We start from the raw sequence: 24,701 nt of genomic DNA on the forward strand, positions 1-24,701 counted from the left end.
GCAAGTGTCCCGCTGTTGCCGAGGCAGCGGCGACTCACATTTCGGGGTTCGCAAACGGATCTGACAGCGTGGGTTGGGACGGGCGCCGCCTTATCTCAGCTTTCACCTGCCAGATCTAGTGTGCTGCGATTTTAGTTCAGAGGAATTGGAATCGTTAGTGTTTTGAAAAGAGAAAAAAACTAATTAAAATATTAAGAATAAGGCAGATGTTTGAGTTTTCAATTAATAAATAAATAAGTCAGCTCATAACTCTGCTGAATAAAGACGAGCTTTTAAAAGGAAGTTTTATCTAATGCTGTTGCCAGTTAATATTTACTGGCCAGCTGAACATTATGAGAGTGAAAATAAAAAGAGTTTATTAGATGAAATATATCTAAGAAAACAGGAAAACTCTGTATCTCAGCCTCCTCGTCGGGGAGTGCCGTTTTTTCCCTATCTCCACACTGAGGTGTCGAGATCGTGGAATAAACCGGTTTCTATTTTATGTGTTTAATCCCCAAACGTCTAACTATAGTAATGTTATGGGTATTAAGTATCATGGTATGACAGTGCCTCGAATTAAAGAGACGCTTGCGAGCTTTCTCTCTCCCGAGTCGGCGTCATCGTTATTAACCCCGACGTTACCCACCAGCCATCTTAAATAATAAATAAATTTTATTAGGCAGCGCTGATGGGTAAAGTATATAGGACATGGATGAATGTGAGGATGTCAGCACTGACGCTATTCGAGAATTGCGTGGTGCAAAAACAGATAACCTATACCGGGGAGGGACGGTTTCGAGAAATGGGGGGCGACTCTCTGAGGAGGGTCGCAGCGCTGCCAGTTCGGTTGTTTTCCTGCTGGTGGCCATGGACTGATATATATATATATACATTTTTCTGATATAAAAATAAAGATAAAAAGATGTCTGTTCTTCTGGACGCTCCGCTTTTAAAAAAAAACTAAGAAATAAACCATTCAGCGGCGTTCCAGAGGTTTCTTCCTCACCAATCTAATGTTCCTGAGACTGCTGGGCAGGAGCAGTCTCGGCCTACTAAGCTCCTCGCAGCACAGAGTGCAAAAGAGAGCGTCGCCATTTGGGCTCCTCCACAATCGAGGGGGACCTGGGTGGCGGTCGCAGTCTAGCCAGTTAGAGATATGCAAGATCTGAGGACTGTTTATCTCTAAAATAGCTTGGACAAAGAAGAAACCCTGACGCCGAGGCTATCAGGCTTCTGAGGGTGGCCCCTCCGAGGAGAAACGGTTTCGAGAAATTGTTTTTCCTCGGTGCTGTCGGTTCGGTTGTTCCCTGCCGGTTATCCGTTTCAGGGCACCGAGGTGTCAGCGTCCCCAAACGATCCTCCGAGGAGGGTCGTGGAACAGTCAAGTCGGTCGTTCCGTGCTGGTTATCTGCTTCAGGGCACCGAAGTGACTGTTCGGTTAAATCAAGAGGCCAGTCTCGAGAGCCTGGCACCCTTAGTAGATTTTCTGGCAGCGTGGAAGCTACTGCCAAATATATCTCGTTGGGTCCTGCTCACTATAGAAAAGGGTTACAGAATTCAGTTCGGTTCTCATCCACCCATATTTCTAGGGGTCCTCCCTACGGTGGTGGACCCTGAGCAGGCTCTGGTTATGTTATCATTTCTGGGAAGCGACTCTCTGAGGAGGGTCGCAGCGCTTCCAGTTCGGTTGTTCCCTGCCGGTTCGCCGCTTCAGGGCACCGAGGTGTCAGCGTTCCCGAACGATCCTCCGAGGAGGGTCGTAGAACAGTCAGTTCGGTTGTTCCCTGCCGGTTCGCTGCTTCAGGGCACTGTAGTGACTGTTCAACAAAATCCAGAGGCCAGTCTTGAGAGACTGGTTCCCCTAGTAGAATTTCTGGCAGCGTGGAAACTACTGCCACATATTTCTCAGTGTGTCCTGCACACTATAGAGAAGGGTTTCAGAATTCAGTTCGGTTCTCGTCCGCCAAGATTTCTAGCGGTCCTCCTCACAGTGGTGGACCCCGAGCAGGCTTTGGTTATGGAGCAGGAAGTACTGACACTTCTGCAAAAGGAGCTGTAGAAGGGGTCCCTCCTCCCAGCAGACGGTCAGGGTTTAACAGCCATCACTTCACTGTTTCCGATAGAGGATGAGGGGTTGCGTCCTACTCTAGACCTGCATCAATTAATCAGCAGGTTTCAGAATCTCAAGTTCAAAGTATGCTTACGCTAAATATGATTGTGTCACAGATTCAGTCCGAGGACTGGTTTGTCACAATAAACTTAAGGGACGCTTACTTATCTATCCATCCTCATCTCAGGAGGTTCCTGAGGTTTGCTTTCGGGGGCGAAGCATACCATTATCGGGTTCTCCCATTCGGCCTAGGTTTATCACCCCACACCTTTACTATATCAACGATTGGTTGATCCTAGCTCAATTTGAGCATATGGCAGTTTGGCATCGAGATGTCGTTCTGTCTCATTTAAAGATGTTGGGGTTGCCGCTCAACGCCAAGAAGAGTGTGCTCCTCCCAGCTCAGAGGACCACTTTTCTAGGTGTAATATGGGATTCGACAATGATGCGGGTACGATTGTCTCCAGCACGTATTTCTGCGATTCTCACAGCCGTAAATGGGGTATATCTAGGCCAGTCACTCACTGTGAAACAGTTTCAGACTGGTGGGTCTCATGGCAGCTGCGTCCAACGTAATAACTTTTGGCATCCTGTACATGAGACCCCTGCAGTGGTGGCTCAGGACCAAGGGGTTTCTCCGAGGGGAAATCCGTTTCGCATGATCAAGGTCACGCTGCGATGCCTACGTGCCTTAGTCATGTGGAACAAACCTTGGTTCCTCGCCCAGGCCCAGTGTTTGAGGCTTCTTGTCAACGCATAATGCTATTGACGGATGCTTCCCTCACAAGTCGGGGGTGATCATGAGTGGTCGCTCGGCGAGGGGTGTTTGGCAGGACCATCTACCTTTTAGCACATAATTGGCTTAAAGTGATGGCGGTATTCCCGAGAATCTCAATACTTCCTGCCAGACCCGAGAGATCACCATGTGTTTGTCCTTCTGGACAACACACTGATGGTCTCGTATATCAACGCAGATATCCTGTTGAGGCAGGGGCTGAGGCCCAGGGAATGGAGACTTCACCCCGAGGTGGTGGAGCTTCTTAGGGAGAACTTCGGTCAAACTCAAGTCGACCTTTCACATCGTTTGTACAACGCATTGCCCTATGTGGTTCTCCCTCACGCGTCCAGCTCCGCTTGGACTGGATGTGATGTATTAGGTGTGGTTGACGCTACACCTGTACGCATTTCCCGATATATTTGCTCCCGGGAGTTTCTGGGATACAATATTTCACCCTCATCTGGAGTTATGGATACTGTGGGCTCGGCCCAGCTCAGATGTTTCTGCTGGGAGCTGGGAGCTGGGACCTGAGACAGCTCAGACCTGTTAGATTCAGGTCTCTCGACCAAGGTCGTGGAGACCATACTCCAGTCTAGAGCTCCCTCCATGAGAAGACTAAATATGCATTGATATGAAAAGTGTTCTCTGCCTAGTGCAGAGACACCTTCTGAATCTTGGTTCTGCCCTGTTGGTACAGTACTTTATTTCTGTAATGTATGTTTCTTTGCTGGGTTATCTCTGAGGAGAGATCCTCAAATTTGTCTTCTCCGTGGTACATGAGGCTGAGGCCTGCACGTACTTGGATTGCACCTGTGTAGTGATAATCAGATAGGTAATCGAGCCAGCTCTGGTATGTGGAGTAAATTAACTAGATTCTAATTTACTAAAGTCTCTTCCATTCGTGAAACAAAGGGGACAGTGTTTTGAATTGATTAAATCATTGACTCCATTCGCACATGCAGCGTCTTCTCTGATGAATGAACAACGAAGTGCTTTGCTTACTAATCGAGCCAGCTCGGGACATGTGACTCGAGATGACATCTCGTGAGTCCGGCCGAAGACCACGCGACCCCTTAGGGTCTCCTCTGTTTTAATCACCTCACACACAGAGCATAAGTGTAATAACGTGATCACCACCACTCAAATGATTAAACTCATCAACTCAGAGGAGTACGCACACACACGAAACTCCCCGGAGGGGGAGTGAGCGAAAGTCCACCACCCCGGCAAACTCTAACTGAACTCTGCTACACAAACACACGCAGAAACACTCATTCATGAACTTTTAAATGCCTACCTCTTTAAACGTATGAAGTGTTTCTCTTGTTGTGTTTTACAATCCCCATGTGACCAAATTGATGTAACTATAAGCTTTTATGGTATGTAATCAGTTTGACATTCGTTTAATCACGAAAATCATGTATCTGCATTTTACTAGCCCTAGGAATGTCGCGCTTGGTATGATTGGAATCAGAGGAATCGAATAAGATCGAATCACTGACCCAAAGTGCAACATGAGGCATACTTTTATCAATACCAGTTTAGAAGTGTATTTTTACTAAATGATATCTTCCATGCACATGACCCGGAGGGCGTGTGTTTTCGCAAACACAGAAGTTTGACAACACGCCTCCTCCCCAAACGATTGGATAGGACACGCAAGAAAGGCGTGCCTCTAGCTCCTTCAAAACTCGAACGCCACAATCTGTTCGATGCAGTTTCTACGCCACATGAGAGCTTTTCCTGTGAGAGGATCCATGGCTCCTTCTGGGAGCTTTCTCCGTTTTCTTTAATCTTTCTTTATTTTCGTCTTCGGACTTTTCTTACGTTTAGTTTCAGTGAAATAAACGTAATCGGCAACTTCAACCTGAAGGAGACTCTTTGAATCTGCAGCGACCACGCTCGCCCAGAAGAGCTGAGAAAGCACGCACCCGCTCCTAAGGACACACACGCAAGACGCGGTTTTCCTCAGCAACACCAGGAGAACCAAAGACCTTTAAGCCTTCATTCAAACTAACACGCTTTGCCCGCTCTGAAAGACCACGTGAACGCATGACGCGAGGACAGAGACACACACCCTTCTTCACATCAACCACAAAGAGCTTTACCTGTGCAAGTAACCGTTTACCATTCTTTCGAGGTTTAAGATCTGTTGATTCTTGGTGTCTAAAAAGGTTCTGTGTCTGTGATGAATTTCGCCAAACCAGAAGATCTCTCATCTTCTCACTCACTCTCTCTCTCTCTCTCTCTCTCTCTCTCTCTCTCTCTCTCTCTCTCTCTCTCTCTCCCAATCTTGCGCTCTCGCAATCTCTCTCTCTCACTCCTGTTTGTTGTTCGTCTGTCTCATTAGTTTTACTGTTTACTGTACATACATGTATCCCGTGTTTAAATGTAGAATTCTGTATCCGTAGTTTCATTTTATTAAAACCATTATATTCTTGATTGTTTTTGAATGCTCATACTTTACAAGTCAATGAAATGCGATCCTATAGCTACAAAAGCTTTACAAGTTGTTACTATATCAGTAACGTAAATTTTATAAACACGAGAAAATTAATGTTCACGGCCGGAACATTGAGATTTCTTGGAGTTTATAAAAAGGGACAGCCTTGTTGAGAAGTTGGTAAGTTAGTCTTACGGCTGTTTGCTGGACAAACCGATTGTTTGATAAACTAAATGAATTCCCTTAAAGTTGTCTCATATAATCGATCTGTAATGAGACCATTGATATATGAATGAGGAATTATAATTCGTTATGATTTACCATTCATATATACAATCGATCTATTTTCAATTTCGATAATTTAACTGTAATATGCAATATATTAATCATATTCATGATTAATTATTAAAATTCCCTATGCATAATTTGAGCTAATTAAGGCACATCTCGATGTGGCTACACCTGGTATGGTGATAGTATTTCTTCACCCCAGGTCGGGTTATATTTCTAGGTCCCTACTAAATGTGTGGGTCATTTGTGTTGCAGGGTTATGCTAACTTTATAACCTAGAAGAGAACTACAAAGTAGGCCTAGCCTACTTTTGGCAGATTCTTACACAGTGATAAAACAAAAATCTATTTCAGTGACTGCAGCACTGCGTCGGTTAACGTTACACTATAACCATCATGTTAACGATCAGCCTAACAGTATTTGATTTGGTACAATTCATTCATATCAAACATTAAGCAAGCTTACCTTTACGCTTGTGCCAGGTCCAGAAATGAGCTGTGTCCGATGCAGTAACGTTACGTTGGTATAACACCCGTTGATCTATTGATTTTCAATCATATTTCCTGGTCAACTATATATCGATGCATTTTCAATCATATGTCCCCCTCAACTATATGCCGATGACTTTTCAACAACAGCGTCGTTTCCCGGTCAACTATAAATCAATGACTTTTCAACACATTTAGCGATCGCCCGGTAAACCAAATATCAATGCTTAATCAATCATAAGGATAACTATAGATCAATGTTGTTCCAATATCGTTGCCATCAACATTAACATCAGGTTTTCATCGACAGGGTAATGGTGATTCAACATTAATTTTGCATTGAAATTTCAATATCAACCATAATGATGATTCAGATGGAAAAACAATGTGTATTCAATGTTGGCTTGCTGTCTGGGATATAGCCTTTATTCTGGAATTATGCTTGGCCATCTAAATTACACCTCTGTCAACCCACTATACATGAATAATCCACCTATTATATCTTAAGTCTTGTTAGAAAAGAAAAGAAAAACTATTCTTGAAGCTTGAGTGAATTCTTTAAAAATATATATTATGTAATAGAAAGCTCCTGCAGCAGGTGCATTACCACAACAATTAGCATCAAGCTACATGACACAATTTATTGATTAATATTACACTTTTACTTAAAGCTCACATTAAAACACCATCGAGTATTTGTATCATATCCCGGTCGCGGTTTAAAATGGTTTCAAGTAAAAAAAAAAACGTTTTTGAAATATGTTATATTTAGCATTTTATATGAAGCTATGGGCTATCCTTACCTAGCATGCATACTGTTAACATTCTTTATCCATATGAAAATACCCCAAATCGCACGAAAATCACACACAAACCACATATATTTAAATCGTGCATTTATTAGCTTCTTGTTTTAGGTGAAGAGATGTGTTTAGCTTTGTTATCATCACGGAGGTCAGACTGAGGAAGTGTAGACAGGACCGAGTCATGCAGAAGGACAGGATTATGGTCATATTGGATCACATGAGATGATTGACAGCTGAACTCTCTCTACATGATCATGATCACACAACTAATCGAGAGACTTTTACTCTCCTTCACACTGCTGATAAATAGTTGTCACTCCTCTTTAGAAGGGCTTGATTTTATTTTATCTTGTGTTACAAACTATTTGAAGGAGCAAAACTGAATGAAAATGAATGCAGAGGTCTGAAAATGTTTTTCTTAAAGTATTTTTGAAGTGTAATCTTAAAAACAACAACATTCATGGCAAGAGTCCTGATAAACAGAGAAACACAACAGATAAAGTCGTCTGTCTGACGCATGTGAACACAGATCTGAGAAACAGCTAAAAATAGTTCTGTTAATGGCTGCTAAATACATTAATAATCATAAAACATTATATTATATGTAAAAGAAATTGCTTTGATTGGCTTTTCAGAAGTTCTTGTCATCGTTTTGTACCTGATTACAATTTACAGTTCCTTAGATTTATGATGTATTTTATCTGATACTCACACAAAAGTTTCAGCATTTACTCAGCTGAAAATGAAAATTGTAATAATTTAATCTCACACACCCTCTTTCTTCAAAATCTGTATGTCTTTCTTCATTAGAACAAAACTGATTTTTTAATGCAGTTCATATTCATATCTGTTTAATGCTACTATAAAATCCATATTTCAGCACTTATTCTCTTCTGTATGAACTGTTGCAGACAAACACACAATGATTTGTGTAACACAGGTGAACTCTGACTCTCGAGGATCTGAATCTGTTGTTGTTCTCCTGCAGATCTACAGCCGAAGCCTGAACTCACATCAGATCCTGCAGGAGCTGCACTGACTGGAAACACAGTGACTTTGACCTGTCGCATGGATCCGTCCACTGAAGACTGGGACTTTTACTGGTACAAACACACACTGAACCCTGAGACAGAGAAGAAGAAAACACACTCCTACAGCCTGAAGATTGATTCAGTGTCTGATGGAGGCCAGTACTGGTGTAGAGCTGGAAGAGGGAAACCAGTTTATCACACACAATACAGTGATGCACTGTGGGTAAATGTTACAGGTGAGAGAGACTGTAGTGTGTGATGCAACAAATACAGATCAGAGACAATATCTATACAACTTCTGAAACTATAAATGCAATAATCTGTGTTTGTACAGTGAGTCCTAAAGCTGTGGTGACGGTACGACCTGATGAACAAGTGTTTAGAGGAGAAACAGTCACTCTCAGATGTGATATAAAGTGGGGAGGAGACACTGAGTGGACATACAGATGGAAAATAAATGTAACCAACAACTGGGATCGAAACTCTGCCAATCGATGTACAGAACAAGACTGCTGCACCAGTGGAGCTGATAAACAGAAACACAGAAATGCTGTCAGTCTGTGCTCAAGACAAGAGTTGAACATCAGCAGTGTTGATCTCTTTCACAGCGGTAAATACAGTTGTAGAGGAGAGAGATCAAACTCACAGAAATCAAACATCAGTGATGCTGTTACACTGACTGTATCAGGTGAGTTTGTGTGTGTTGTGATCAGCTTCTCCATCAGTTTCTCTACGGCTCTGTAACTCATGATGTTTTGTTCAGCTGAAGCTCAGGCATCACTGCGAGTGTCTCCACAGCCGTGGCTGACTGAAGGAGAATCAGTGACTCTGATCTGTGAGGTTTCAGGCTCCTCTACAGGCTGGACGTTCAGCTGGTTCAGAGATCATGATCATCTGTCAGACAGCAGCAGAGGAGCTGGAGGATCTTACACTCTCAGTCCTGCTGCTCTACAGCACACAGGAGTTTATACGTGCAGAGCAGAGAGAGGACGACCAGCCTATTACACACACAACAGCAGCTCACACACACTGTGGATCACTGGTGAGGGTTTATGCTTGTGCTCATCCGCATCTGTGTTTCACTGCAGTCTCTGTGCTGTCAGTTCTGATGGAGATTTTCCTCTTTTCAGGAGTTTCTGCTTCAGTGTCTCTGGTCATCAATCCCAGCAGAAGTCAACACTTCTCCTCTGACTCTCTCTCTCTGAGCTGTGAGGATCAGAGTAACTCTGCTGGATGGACAGTGAGAAGATACACAGACAAACACACACAAACTTGTGCAAAACAAACAGGATCTCGATGTGTAATCGACTCTCTCAGCACATCTGACACTGGAGTGTACTGGTGTGAGTCTGAATCTGGAGAGAAACGCCGTCCTCGAAACATCACTGTACATGGTGAGTCCGGTTTATAATCGTGACATTTGCACTCATTCTAATCTAAATTCTAAATTCTAACAAAAAGTCTACATACAGACTGACATTGTACAATTTTAATGAGTTTTTCCACGAGTATCTATTGTTATGATGTTAGATGAACCTGTCCTTAAATGCCATATCAAAGTAAAGAAATCAAGCAATTCACGTTCATCAGACAGTGTCTTCCCATATGAATTGGTAGATTAAGCTGCAAAATGGACCTGATTTTGTGCCAGTGTTTAAAAATCTGATAAACAACAAACAAACTCTCATGACAATTTGTATCTATTTTACATTGTGGCAAATTGGTGGCTTTCGCTTTTTAGGATTTTATTTTGGTAAAGCATATGAAGACATAAGGCATTCAAACCGATGCAATACTGTCAACAGAAAGTTTGCTCCCGCTACTCGCCTCCTCCAACCCTCTCAAACAATCCACCCTATGGAAATAATAAAGTGAGCTGTGAATAAAGTGATCACCTGTGCCCATGTGACAGTGAATAACCAATAAGGGATTTTTGGGATTTTATTTTGGTAAAGCGTATGAAGACATGATAAGGCATTCAAACCGATGCAATACTGTCAACAGAAAGTTTGCTCCCGCTACTCGCCTCTTCCAACCCTCTCAAACAATCCACCCTATGGAAATAATAAAGAGAGCGGAAGTGATCACCTGTGCCCATGTGACAGTGAATAACCAATAAGAAATTAAGAATTAATGTCACGGCAACCCAGCGCATCACTGTCACTCGCTGCATCGGAGAGATGCTTTGGAAATGAAGATTGTGTTGAGCTTCCCATTGTAATGTTGTGTGTGCTCATATTGAATCAGAATCAGAGTTGACAACCATGCTTTCCCGGTCTGTAGCGCGAGGGACCTGTTCTAAGTGTTGGCTTGCTACACCACTCCCGCCCGCTGGGCCGGATATATGTGTTTATTTGCTCCAGTAGAGTTCCCCAGAAATGGCTAACCCTGTTGAGTTCCTCCATCACCTCCGGCAGTCAGACGTGGTGGAGAGTCTGATGCCAGGCCTAACACCCGTATACATTGTGGAACCTCTGTTTGGCTGGGTGTCCATATGTAGTGATCCCTGCGGCGATCCCATATGTGTATTCGGTTACACTTTATTTAGATTGTCCACTTTAGACATTCTCCTAACTATAAGTAACTTTTCAACTACATGTCAACTAACTCTCATTAGAGTATTAGTAGACTGTCAGTAGACTGTTGTAACACATGTACCATTCATGCTCACCAGAAAGGTGAAATCTACTAAAAACGTGCCGACGTGAAATTTCTCTGGACTTGTTTCTGTTTGCAATAGCCCTACTGTGCTGTAACATGGTGTGTATAGACGTGCTGGGCAACACTGGTAAAATGACGCCAGACTCTTGTTCACTGACCTCTCCCTGCTATCTGCTCACATGCTCTGATAATAATAGCTTTGTAGGCACTACTTTATTTTTACAATAGGTCAAAAAATCTGTTGAATCTGATTCTGCTGCATAGAACTGAATGAAGAATAATATATTGATATTAATATTATTTTAATATAGGCCTATTTTATGTCCAATTTTTGTTTTACTTGAAATACAAGTGTGGTTATTTTATTTTATTGCCCTTAATTTTTTGTTTAATTCAGATTAATTAAAAAGTTTAAAGGTGCTATATGGAACTTTTCTTCTAAAATTAATCCTTTTTTTATTGCCTGTGTTTGAAGGGGTTGTAATCACACATTACAATGATACACTTGTCGGGTTTTGCTATTACCTCTGAAGGCCAGTATTCATATTTATATGTGAAGTCCCCGGGTCGGATTTTCTGCGAAATCCATCGGATGTGATGTGCATGCGCGCTCCCGAGCCTCTCTCCTTTTTATATACAGTCTATGCGACGGCACGGCAGCTGACCACATGGAGTCTGATAACACCAAACACGACCTGCCTCCAGCAAAACACACACTCCAACACAAACTCCACAAAAATATAAAAAAACAAAAGAAAGTTTTATCTGCTGAAGCTCGTCAGGCCAAACGTCAATCGGATCGACTTAGGACGAAAACACGGATCAACATCGGCAGAGCATTTGAATTATGGAGAGACCTCCGCTATTTTTATTGTGATAAATTACAAGTTTTCAGATATGCTGAAATAAATAATGGTAAACTGTAATGAAATAGCAAGGTAATACAAAATAACTGTAATGACTGTAATGAAATAGCAAGGTAATACATGAAATACAAAAGACTGTTCCAGGATAACAAGTAGGTGCTTTAGGATGTAACTTTTATTTTATGTACTAGATCTACTGTCTAACGTCACTCATCCCACTACTATCATATTGTTTATAATACACATTTCCAGACACGTGCAGTACAGTAATGTTACTTCCTACAATCTTACTGTTACACTGAAATTGTTCAGTCTAGTTTTCGTTATCATATTATATATTCACCTATGTTGAGATTGTTGATTGTGAAAGATACACGAATAGTTAGTGAAATGCCTTATGCTAGATAACACCACATGTCGGCTAAATGCAGTCGATGTAACGTTATCATGGTACGAACATGGAGCATTAGTTCAACATCAAGCTGATAAAAGTAGCCTATTATTGTAACGTTGCAGTGGGAGTTTACATGAGTTTCCAGCATGATGTGTGATGCTTTCTCCGGTGTGTTGAAAGTCTCAGTGTGGCCGACTGGCCGGTACCATGAGTGCTCGCTCTCGTGTTCGAGCACATGCAGGAGCACGAGCGCTCTTGTAAAAATTGGTTGCAATCTGAAACATCACCGATAGAGGCCGCTAAAAAATACATATAGCACCTTTAATAATAATACAATTATACAAAAAAACTAATTTAAAATAAGAAATTAATAATTCTTTTTTGGTTTCGGTTTTCAGCCAAGTGCATCCAGAATTGTCGGTTTCAACCCAACATTTTCCTTTCGGTGCATCCCTACTCGTTATATACCCGCACTGCAAGGCGGAGGAGCTGATGCAATTATCACATGCCAATGGGCATTGGCTCGTTTAGTTTGCACTCGAAGTAGATTGCTCACTCAAAGCGATCCCCAATTCGTTGGTCAGTTCCGTCGTATGTCTCCGTTCACTTCTTCAGGGAACGAGGGTTACATACATAACTGAGACGTTTTTCTCATGAGATCAGGTTAGACTACTCAACTTTAGTATAAAAACTTTTTACTTTAAAAGTGTCGCCACTAAAAAAGCTTGAGAGGTATAAAGTACAATTCATAATATCAGTATTTTTCTTATGATTTGTTTTGCTGTATTCTTCCTATTTACAGTATTAAACACACATATCTTGTGTTTGTAGACGGTGAGGTGATTCTGGAGAGTTCTGTTGATCCTGTGATTGAGGGAGAGACTCTGACTCTACACTGTTTACATCGATCTACAAACTCCCCGATCCTCAGCGCTGATTTCTATAAAGACGGATCACTGATCCAGAATCAGACGACAGGAGAGATGAGCATCACTACTGTCTCAAAGTCACATGAGGGTTTCTACTCCTGTAAAACAGAGAGAGGACGGTCTCTCCACAGCTGGATCTCAGTCACAGGTCTCTGAATAATCAGTGATGATATTATTGTAATATTATCATACAGTCTCACGTCACTCACGGACAGATCTGTGTGTTTGTCATGTTCTTCAGTCTCAACAGCTTCATCTTCTCATCTGGCCGTTGGTGTGTGTGTGGGATTGAGTGTTTGCTTGTTGTTCTTCATCTCACTGGTTCTGCTGCGGAGACACAAACACAAGAAAGGTGTGGAGCAATTCATCACATGTTATGAATTATTAAACCACATGAACAGCAACAAATGGAAGATACAGTTTCTGAAGCCTAGACAGTCACTGCATGTTTATTAATAAATGAGCAGTTCATGCATGTAATCAGAAAATATGCGAGTGACAAAACTCTTACAGTGACTATAATGATATCTGTCTCTATTATAGATCAGCACTGTAACATTCAACAGACATCAGTCCCGAATCCATCCGGAGAATCTCTACCGTTAAACTCTCGCCTACAATCTGGTCAGAGACAATAACACATGATTTAAAGGGATAGTTCACACACAAACATTAATTCAGTCTCATTTACTTACACGCATGTCATTACAAACCTGTATGACTTTCTTTCTGCTGTTGAACACAAAAGATGATGTTTTGAAAAATATTGCATTAAAAGTGGTCCGATGTTGCTTGGAACCCAATATTCCTCAAAATATTTTTTTGAACTATCCTTTAAGCTTTATGTGTATTTATTTTTTTTTTTTTTTTGTTCAATACTGATTTTACCTTTTCTCCTCAATGTTTGCTGTCCAGCAGATTCTGATCACATTTATGATGACGTGATTTCAGTGAATAAGAGAGACAAAGGTTGAGTATCAAACTTTATATAAACACTTATAATTTAAAATCAACAAATATCATTCATGTCGGCTTGACTTGTATGTTTTAGAGCCGCTGGAAGACGTCACATATTCAGAGGTCACTGTTAAGAAAAACATATCAGTGGATAAAGGTTAAAACCCCTCTTCAATAGAGTCATCAGTCATTAACCAGTAACATTGACAGTGTCTGTTTTTATATTGCATAAAATATGAATAGATATTTTCATGAATGCACTATTTTTCTAGATGAAACCATGGCAGAGTCAAATAATGTGATGTACTCAGAAGTCGGAACAAAAGGAAAGAAATCCAAAAGCAAAGGTGAGATCCTTATTTTCCTGAAGTACAGTATTATTTGTCCAGCATATTCGGAATAATCTCATTTATTTTCTGTTCTGTATTAGATATTAATACTGCAGGACCCAGTGATTTGACTTACGCACAGATCAATATACAGGACAACAAGAAAAGCAAGAGCAAAGGTAAACGCTCAACAAACTGCATCTAAACACTGTCTGAATGAATCATCACATTTAACTAGATATAATATATAATGCTTCTATATTCAGAAAAGAGAACCATTATTAACAGAACTGATAAAGTCACGTTCATTTTGGAAATGTAACAATAGTTTCATCAATCAGATATTTCCTGTAATGAATAAGACTAGAGTCAGATAATTGAGCTGGTGTTTTGCATGACAGGCGCTGGACTTGCTGATGTTCTGATTGAAATGAAATCTAAGGAGAAACACAGAGGTAATAAAGAGATGCTCTGAAATATTGTCTTCTACAGATCATGTGAAAATAAAGTATACAATATTTAAGCAGAACCTGCTAATAAACGTTCATTGTGGTTTGAGAGGTTCTGTTCTCTCTTGATATATTCATGGATCATCAGTTATTATTGAAGTTACAGATGTAAAGCGTGTGTTTATTCTCTGTTTCTCTTGTTCTCTATCAGGGAAGAGCAGTGAGTCTGAAGACACTTTATACTCTGAAGTGAAGATCAACACAGATAGAGGTGAGAGAAACAGAGTCAAGCTTCATCACTGTTAAAGTTAACTATTAAACATCAACAGTTCACAATGATTCATAAAGTCATGAGGATCATTGAGGAAGTGTGAGAAACATAACATTTGTGCTCTTCAGGTGCTGATGCTGGAGTCCCTGATGCAACTTATGCTCAAGTTTTAAGGAAGAAAGGTCACAAAAAACAATAAAACACGTAAGATATTTATTACAAAGATTTTACAGTAACTGACAAGAAGTTCACAATTTTCACTTTCATGTAGAATATAAATCTCAGTTCAGTTATTTGTGAGGATCAGGTTCATTGTGATCTTAAAACTGTAAATCATCAACATCACAGTTTTTATTTTCCACATTACCTGGATAATTCCTCACACTGCGTTCTCTGTTCAAAGGTCCCTGAGAGCAGTGAAGAAAACAGACGACAAAAGAAAAACAGCAGAAGAAATGAGTCTGCGTCGTGCTAATGCTCATGCTTGACTGAAAGAGAACGGCACTGCATTATCTGCACACATATTATATAAGGAAATGTAAAACATGCTCTCTAGTGATGACATTTTCTCTGTTTTTGATGGCAGTCTTACATTCGATTCTTTTGTACATATTTTTCATCTCAGAAATATAGCCAGATTGCGCCTACATTTCTCTGTAGCTGAAAAGCGGATGAACTCATTTGTTGTCTCTCGGATAGATTACTGAAACGCCCTTTTAGCCAAAGTGTTAAATCCACATTTAATAAGCTCCAGTTCAAAACTCTTCCGCCAGGATCCGGACTGGGACCAGTAGATGCAACTATATTACTCCGGTTTTGGCTCTCGCTCAGGTCAAGTGTCGATTTTAAAATGATGATGCTGGCATTACATGGCGTGGCTCCTCATTATTTATCTGCATTGTTAACCCATTACAACCCAAATCACAGACTCCTTACGGTCTAATTCTCTCACTGTTCCACAAACCCACTTAAGATCGGCAGGGCTTTTTCTGTCTATGCTCCTCTTCCTCCTGAACTGAGGGAAGCTCAGACCTATGACATCTTTAAAGCTCAACTCAACTAGCATTTGTTGATCTTCAAACAAAGTCCAGTAGAAGAGAGCGTATCTTAGGGAAACGCGTACAGTGAAGGTGCTCTATAGAGTTTGTAATAGTCCATCAAAGAGGATTTTAGGATGACCATGGCACGAATTAAAAAGCCTTCATTCAAAAAGCCAATAATGGACTTTTGATTTGAAAGAGTGACATTGTCATCCTAAAGTATTTTTACTAATTTTTTTTTATTTATTGTGCTGTGTATTACTTTTTCTGTACAGCGCTTTGAGAAGCTGCTTTTAAAGTCGCTCTTTAAAATAGTTTATTATTATTTCAATTGACCATTCATGTTTAACATGTTTCCTGTCTTACCAAATAGGGCCTTTTTTTTTTTTTAATACAAGATGATTTTTCTTACTCTTTCATATATGCGGTTTTTCTTTCTTTCATTTGTTTTATACATGCTGTTTTTTGCTGCAATTAACCAAGTGTGAAATAAAGATATACAAACGATTTTCTTTGCATGAGTTTTTCACGTTTGTTAAACTAAGGTCACAAGGTTTGAAAAATGTTACTTAGGTTGTTTTTATTCGTATGAACAAAAGTAATGAGCATGTTTTAAACAGTTCAGTGCAGGTCACGGGTGTTTTCAGTGTATGTCCTGGGACTAAACTGTATAAAAACAGATAGCAATCAAAAATCATTGAAATCTTTGCAGTGCATTATAAATTCACAGTGAACAGGGTGTCATCATTAAAATAATATTACATTACTGAGGATATTTAACATCTTTAACATCCAATCAGCAAACTATGCGAGCCATTAAATAATCATCAGATACTGCTAGACGAGGACGCCATGCATGTTTCGTTTGTTGCTTTTAAAGTTCTTCAATTCCAGGAGAGAAAAGGAGAAAATAAATCGCTTCTTATAGTGTTTGGGGGTAAAATGCATTTTCTGAGTTTATTATTATTATTATATTCATTGTAAATTAAGTATCAGTGTAAAGAGGAGAAAGGAGCATTATATCACTGTCTGTGGGAATTTACTGGATAAGGATTTATGTGCATTCATAAAAGTTATTAGATCTGATTATTTCCCATGACTTTCCCAGGTCTATTAAAAAAAAACCTGACTTATATAAATAAGCTATTTCCCAGTTGTTGAAGGGGTAAAATAAGAAATCAAAATAAGAAATATTTCGATTTTTAATTGTTCTAGATTATTTGAATGCACTCTTGCATTGCATTGCGTGTTTGTTAATTTTGAGGGTGAAGCAATGAAGGGAGGTAGGTGTGTGTGTGTGTGTGTGTGTGTGTGTGTGTGTGTGTGTGTGTTTGAGGTGATTTCAGATATCAACAGCGTTGAACAACGATTTTGAGAAATTGCATATGCTCTTTAGTTCTTCAAAACTGTGTTAACAGTGTGTATCATTATGCATGCAAAAAGTAATTTATGCGTATAAATAGCACAACAAATACACTCTATTCTAGATACGCATGCTATAGATACACTCTGCAGAGATGTTCATATGATCAGATGTGATGGACCAACTCATGTTTAGTTATGCACTTCAGAACGATCAGAGAGTGTGGAGTTCATATCTCGACAAAGAACAGTTTTGATTTGTGCATTTTGTGGTCCCCATAAGTCCTATCCACCATATGTTTAACATGAGAGTGGGAACAGCCATGTTTAACTTGAATGAGCAAGACTGCAGTGTCATTCTCCTCCATTTAACTGTACAACAACAGTTCATTATGCTGCAAACTTTTAGTTGGTAGCATATTATTTTAAATTATTATCATAATCATAAACACACTGGACTGTTGCGCAAAATGTTATATAATTTATGGCACATTGTTATTCTTAGTTATTTTCTTAATGAATCAGAAGTCTTGCACATTCAGGAGAAATAGCTTAATCTGTTTGTGTTATTGCACAGTTTTGAAGACTTCATTGTGTTGTTATAAAAATAGTCCTAATTAAGGATGAGCAGGTGTCCTGACTTTTAACATTCAGAAACCTCTTTCCCCAAAGCAGCTTGACCAGCATCATCACCCGGAGTCGCTCTCGGGTTCGGTCTCTGAGAGAGTACCGACCCACTGCAGTGCTGAAGCCTGGGTTTATTCAATGCTGGATCACATTCACAAAACTGATCATCGTTTCTTAAAGGCTAATGAAACATCATACTTACTGCATGTTGTTAGCTAATATCATGCTTGTCCAGGTTAGGGGCTCAATAATGTCTGTGGATGTGGAGGAACCGTGGAAGCTGGGAAAGGGTTTCATCCCTTCAAATACTGCTGGGAAGAAGCATTAATACAAAGAATGATTTATTGTTCATACCATTTACCTGGTTTAATATAGGAATAGTTCAGAATATATCAGTATTTAACAAGTCAAATCAAGCATTGTGCTTTAAGAGTACAGTAGAAAAGATGGAGAAGTGCTTTATCTTACTCTGTGACGGGTTCAGTTCATGCAGGGTCACAGTCAACAACACCGACTCCTTTTGTTCTGAGGATCAGATTACTGAGGATGAGGAGGAACCGACTCCAACTTCTGCTGTGAAGACATAACGGTAACGCTTCCTTTTACAGTACAGTACTTACGTGTACTTACCTAGAAAGTACTGGCTAATATAAGGTAAGTACATGGGTTAGGGGTAGGTTCGGGGTTAGTACCTATTTATTACCCAGTAACTGTAATTACTATAATAAGTACATAGTATGTACATGGGTAACAGGACTGTAAAAGGAAGCGTTACCGACATAAGAATAAAGATTTTACTCGAGACATAAACAGAAATCTGGGCATGTTTTTTTTCAAGCTTCAAGAAATTATGTTTTATTAACAACGTTCGGGAGGAGCACGTTCAGTTAATTAACACGAGTGGAGTGCACTCAGCAATCAATGATAAGAGGTATATAAAGATTCAGCAATCTCACCTCACTCCATTGACAGTTTAGCAGCATCCCTCCACCGCCCCTTCTCCACACTTCCAGTCCTAAACACGTACATAGGGGGAGTACTCTGGGTTCGGGCCAAACTCTGAGCTCGGAGCGCTCCCCGGACAGCACGCCAAATACGCATTAAATCTTATCCACTCTTATTATATGTAAGTGTGAACTTGTGAAGTAGATACTAAACAATCAGACAGTGAAAGACTGTTAACTTGAAAACTTACACCGCTGACTTGTTGCCTCGCCGCCCATCAGGGAATTTCACTCAAACACATTAAAACTGATTTCAGACAGACCTCCTGCAGCTATTCTCCTGCTGACGTCAGTTCCAGCCCTGCTCCAACACTGAACACCTTGATCAGCTGCAGGTGTGTTAGATAGGGTTGGAGATGAACTCTACAGGAGTGGAGCTGAAGATCATGCAGTACACAGACCTTATTCTCGAACCTCTGGCTGCTTCTTTCTCCTGGGTTGCAGACTCAAATGCCTCTTCATGCTCCACAAATGACCTGTGGACTGAGGAAGAAGCATGAGTCTTGGTCTTCTGGATGAAAGATGAATCGTCCTGCTCAGAAGAAGAGGAAAGAGGCAGACAGAATGATTGCAGTCAGCCAATAATGCGGTGCAGAGATCGAAACCTGCATGTGTGTGAAGAGTTGTGCTGTTAGCAGCTGTAGTGGACGAGTCCATCACATCAACTGGAGAAGACCGAGCAAACTTAAATCTCTTCTTGTTGTTATTCTTCTTTTTTGGGGTCTTTTTAAGCATTTTCTCATCTGCCTAATTAATGTCGCTCACTCTTTTATACAGAGATAAACACCAATCAGAATGAATACTTCATGCATTAATATTTATGCTTGGTAATCTGTTAATTAGTGGACATCAGGGCTATATATATATATATATATATATATATATATATACTAGTTGTCACAGTGGAAGTCAGTCAAAGTTTTTCTCTGGCAGTGGTTATACAACTTTTGTGAATGTGTGTATATATATATATATCAAATTCAAATAATAAAAAAAGTTTATTTGGTAATGTGTTTGATAACAAGCAAAAACAACAAGAACACATTGACAATGCAAGAGCAAGAGTCAACAATAAATGGACGATTGTGTTTTTACAGGACAAAGGTATAGTTTCTCCATTAATGTAAGGTTGGGGCAGGTCGTCACACAGGCATGAGGCTGTCCTTCAGTCATTCGGGAGGCTTGTGGGCTGTTCATCCTCAGCATTAAACGCTAGACAGTCTAAGAGCTCATGGTTCCTCCCCCCACAGTCTCAGCACCGAAATACTATAACACTTCATTTTAGAAAAATACATTAATGCAATGCAGTGAATGAAACTCGTCTGTGGTCTCCCAGTGGCAGTTTAGTGTTAAGTGATTCATTTACACCAAAACAAAAGATAACATTTATGCCTCCATCTCCGCAAACATTACTTTTGTCTTACATTTAATAATAAACTCAGATAAGCTCAGAGCCGACTCGTTTTCTGTACGTTTTTTTTTTCATGAATTGAATGTGCAAAGGATTGTGGGAGATTGAAGGCCGCGAAGGATACACTTGATGAATCCTTCAAAATAATCTGTTAAATTGAGATGAGCTTGATGACGATATGCAGCTTTCTGATTGAGAAGAACCGTATGCCATCACAGATTCCCCTTCATGAGTCCTGCAACATTCAGACTGACACCAGTAATACAAGTTCACCTCAAATATGTGACCCGTTACAGGAACCAGGGACACAAGTCGGCAGCACAACTTGCGAGCAAAATGAGAAACAAGCGTTTTTTTTTCAAAATTTGTGATTTCCGCTTTTTTGCAGAATCTGTTAGTTGAGATCATGAAGAAGCCTCTCCATGTTTGAGATAACAGTATTGGTATATTTAAAAGCGTACATTTTGAGGTTGAAATCGGCTTGTTTTTCTGGGATTCTAGCATGCAGTAGGGGCGTGTCTGTTGTCTGTGTGTATTTGCATACTGAATAGCCGCCCGCGCCTTTGCCCCCGCCCCCCAACAGCATGGCTACTTATTATGCAGCGCTCTGCTCCTGCTCTATCTCTGATATCAAAATTCAATGAAGATGGACGCCGCAAAGATGGTCGCAGACGAGCTGAACCGTGGTCGTTACAACGAAAATGTTTTGAAGTACTTCTTCGACAAGCCGGATGCTTATGAACACGCGTTCACTGATTCTGAAGACGATCTGAGCGACGATGAAAGTGGCATGATACGACTGATTAATATCCCTAATCTACAACTGAGCGAAGATGAAGACGAGGAAGAATGTATCGGACTGGCGTCAGACGAGTTAGACCGTAAGATATCAGAGGCTATATCGATAGTAACATTTGATGAGGATATAGATAGAGAAATGGGGAAAATCCGTAACTTTGACTGTAAATGTTACACGAGGAGAAAAGAGAACTCTCTGCATGGGAGACAGTCTTGTAGCCAGAAGCTTTCTCCAGACATTATGTACAACATACGGCTGGATTCTTTAGCTGCGGAAAAAGAGTGGCAGGACATGCGAATTATTGGACATTTAGAGGCAAACAGACGCACATTGCAAACTTCGGAGATGGTTACATCTACAAAGAAGACCCAGACAAAGAGAAAGTGTGCCCGAACGACTTATTTCATTGGAGGCAACGAGATCTGCAAGAATACTTTTCTGTTTCTTATGGGGTGAGTTTCCATAAACATCAAAGTTTGTCGTTTTTTGTTCATTCTAAGAACACGTACACGTTATCTCATGTTTAGTCCATGTTTAGACCTTCCAATACCTACCTATTGTTTTTAGCTAGCTCAGGACTGTTGTTTTAATTGTAACGTTAGCTGCTAATCGTTAGCATCATATCACTTGCCAAAACCCCCATTAGGCCTACTATAATGAGCTTTAAGATGATAATGTGAGCTTCTGCTATTAATTTGAATAATGCTTCAATTGCTTGAATTGACTGGTGTTAATGACTTAACTTAGCCCACGTAAACCTGCCTGTTAGCATTCTTGAATTGATTGTGATGCTAATAATTTTAGCCAGTGGTGGAGGAAGTACTACTTAATATTCTTACCAAGGATTTACTAACGTAATCGTAAATGTATCAGATTAAATTCCTACTTAAGTAAAAGTATAAAGTATACGTAGCCGTAAAATGTGCGTAATAAGTCAAAAGTAAAAGTATTTATGAAGAGTTTAATGTACAGGATTTTTTTAATCCTTTGACTCAAACCAGGTCTAACCACTAACTGAGGTCTAAACCAGGACTAAAACAAGACTAAACCAGGAAGTACAGATACAAACTCTAAAGTAAGTAAAAGTAAAAAGTATTCATCATAAAATTTACTTCAGTAAAGTAAAAGTACCTATAATGTGTACAATACATTTTGATATAGGTGACAAGATGCCTGTTAGCAAGACCATGATGTTAAACGTCTTTTTCTCCCCCCCAGCATTGGCAGAGACACCCTGGCTGATATAGTCAAACACTATGAGGAGAATGGGGCAAGACCACGTTTGAGGAAGAAGCACTCACTGCCACGTCCACCAGCCAGGTTCATCAGCCCTGAGGATATCAACAGAGTTGTGGACTTCATAAAAAACTATGCAGAAGACAATGCCATCATGCTGCCTGGCCGACAGCCTGGGCATAAGGATTGGCATGTGAAGTTGCTGCCAACTCATGTGTCCAAGGCCTCAGTGTGGCGTCTCTACGTGAAGTCTGCTAAGGAGCTTGGTATGTGTAAACATTGATTTAGAATTGAGTGCTTATAAAGTGAAATAATGTTATTTATTATTGCTACACTATTAGCAATTACAATACAATTAACCATAAGCAATATCTGTTTTTCAGGTGAGCGTGCAGTTTGTAAAACCAGCTTCAAAGCACTGTGGAACCGACTTCTCCCACACATCAAAAGTTGCCGGCCGCGCACAGATCTCTGCTGGCAGTGCCAAAGCAATAACGAGCAGCTGATACGAAGTGCAAACCTCCCAGATGATAGAAAGTCTGAAGCAGTAAAGAAGCAACAAGATCATCTTTCCCTTGTGCAGAAAGAGAGGGCTGTGTACAACGACATGACTGCTGCCTGCAGAAAGACTTGCTCTGGCTCTGACCTGTCTTTTGGACCATCCCTACCAGCAAGCAAGAAGATTAGGATGCATTACAGTTTTGATTTTGCTCAGCAGGTAATATTTCACACACATTTACTTCCCTTTACTTTATTAATGTCCCTTAAAGGGCGATTTGGTGCATGAGAATAAATAGTGCAAATGCAGAATAGCATCAATATAGTAAGTTTTATCTTTATTAGACAGTTATGAACAGATGCAAATTTAATTTAATCTAATCCAAGTTCCCTCTCTCCCTCTGTCTCCTACAGTTACACTTTCCCTCAAACCCTCTCCAGCCAGGACCAATGTACTTCCTGACCCCACGGAAATGTGGCCTATTTGGTGTTTCATGTGAAGGGCTGCAGAAACAGGTGAATTACCTGATTGATGAAGGCATGTCATCTACTAAGGGAAGCAATGAAGTCATCAGCTACATGCATCATTTCTTCGGCAACTTTGGAGTTGGAGAAACAGAGGTGGATCTTCATTGTGACAACTGCAGTGGGCAGAACAAGAACAACTTCATGCTCTGGTACCTTGCCTGGCGGGTTGGACACAAGCTTCACGATAAAATTGAAATCCACTTCCTTATTGCTGGCCACACCAAGTTTTCCCCTGACTGTGGCTTTGGACTCATCAAGCAAGCCTACATGAAGACAAGAGTCAACACTTTGGCAGACATCGCTGAGGTACTTTAACTTTACTTTGCTTTAATGACTTCAGTGCTGTTTTCTGTTCTGCTTCAATGAAACATTTAACTGAAGATCTTTTTTTTCTTCCTCTCTTCTCTTTTTTGTCATCAGGTTGTGGAAAACAGCTCTCCTGTGAGTCACCTCAATATCCCACAGCTTGTTGGAACGGCAGAGGGAAAAGTTTTAGTCCAGACCTTCGACTGGCAGCAGCATCTGACTCGCCACTTCCGTAGACTCCCACAGGTCAAGAGTTATCAGCACTTCAGGTAATTGAAACTTTCACATTGTGTACATACAATATAACATAGCAACAAGATACACATGACCGTTTTTTATAAGAAAATACTTTGCCATGTTTAAAATGTCTTATGTGCTTTTTCTGTCACAGCTTTGACGCCAAGAGACCAGGTGTGGTGCTTGCAAAAAGTCACCGTGATGCACAACCTGTCGAATATCAGCTACTGCGCGACGGAGCAGATCTGCCCCCTGTCGACGGTCTTCCTGTCCTGGCCCCACCTGGACTGAAAATTGACAGGCAGACCTATCTATATGAAAAAATAAGGCCATTCTGTGCTGACGAGGCAAGAGACATCACATGCCCAGCGCCAAGGTTCACAACACAGAAGAGTCCACAGAAGAGGATGCGAATGTAATTTCATTGGACTGTGTCACAAAGACCTTTTTTCTTGTTTACAACACCTGCAATGTCACTTTATCAACCAACCACCTGAATTTAGTTTTACATTCTTGTATGAAAAGCACTCTAAACAATGTGTGATTGATTTGATTATGGAAAATAAAAAAAGAATATATCAATCAACCAGTTTATTGCTTATTTTTTATCATTAGCAAAAGTTTGTGTTTCATGTTGCATGAGTACACCGAAGAAAATTCCTAGTCTCTAAAACCTTTCATTGACAATGGCAATAAAATCTATTCTGATTCATACTCCTATACTGTATGTATATAATTTATTAAAATGTTTAAGAAAAATATTGTCCTATGAAATGTATTTTATTCAGAAAATTTATGTTTCTTTTTATGATTTAATCCAAATATATTATCAAAAACGGTTGTAATCAAATGAAAATTTAAAATTGTG

At 40.2% G+C, this 24,701-nt stretch overlaps 2 protein-coding genes across 2 annotated transcripts in view; one reads left to right on the top strand and one right to left on the bottom strand.

Annotated features, from left to right (window-relative positions):
- LOC130083307 (Fc receptor-like protein 3) overlaps positions 1–15,561 on the top strand; it is a 52,698-nt gene extending 37,137 nt beyond the window's left edge. The window contains exons 2-16 of the mRNA XM_056248327.1: positions 7,887–8,165; positions 8,264–8,617; positions 8,693–8,971; positions 9,060–9,323; positions 12,682–12,927; positions 13,021–13,131; positions 13,323–13,403; positions 13,695–13,748; positions 13,831–13,893; positions 14,009–14,083; positions 14,167–14,244; positions 14,467–14,520; positions 14,726–14,785; positions 14,914–14,989; positions 15,189–15,561. Of these exons, the coding sequence (XP_056104302.1) occupies positions 7,887–8,165; positions 8,264–8,617; positions 8,693–8,971; positions 9,060–9,323; positions 12,682–12,927; positions 13,021–13,131; positions 13,323–13,403; positions 13,695–13,748; positions 13,831–13,893; positions 14,009–14,083; positions 14,167–14,244; positions 14,467–14,520; positions 14,726–14,785; positions 14,914–14,984 (2,069 nt within the window). The 3' untranslated portion in view covers positions 14,985–14,989; positions 15,189–15,561. The remainder of the gene's footprint in view (positions 1–7,886; positions 8,166–8,263; positions 8,618–8,692; positions 8,972–9,059; positions 9,324–12,681; positions 12,928–13,020; positions 13,132–13,322; positions 13,404–13,694; positions 13,749–13,830; positions 13,894–14,008; positions 14,084–14,166; positions 14,245–14,466; positions 14,521–14,725; positions 14,786–14,913; positions 14,990–15,188) is intronic.
- Positions 1–24,701, bottom strand: part of LOC130083233 (Fc receptor-like protein 5) — a 514,396-nt gene that overhangs the window by 337,178 nt on the left and 152,517 nt on the right. The gene's annotated exons all lie outside the window — the stretch shown is intronic.

The sequence above is a fragment of the Rhinichthys klamathensis genome, unplaced genomic scaffold (assembly GCF_029890125.1).
Source record: "Rhinichthys klamathensis goyatoka isolate OS25496 unplaced genomic scaffold, OSU_Roscu_1.1 h1tg000054l_1, whole genome shotgun sequence".
NCBI classification, from domain to species: domain Eukaryota; kingdom Metazoa; phylum Chordata; class Actinopteri; order Cypriniformes; family Leuciscidae; genus Rhinichthys; species Rhinichthys klamathensis.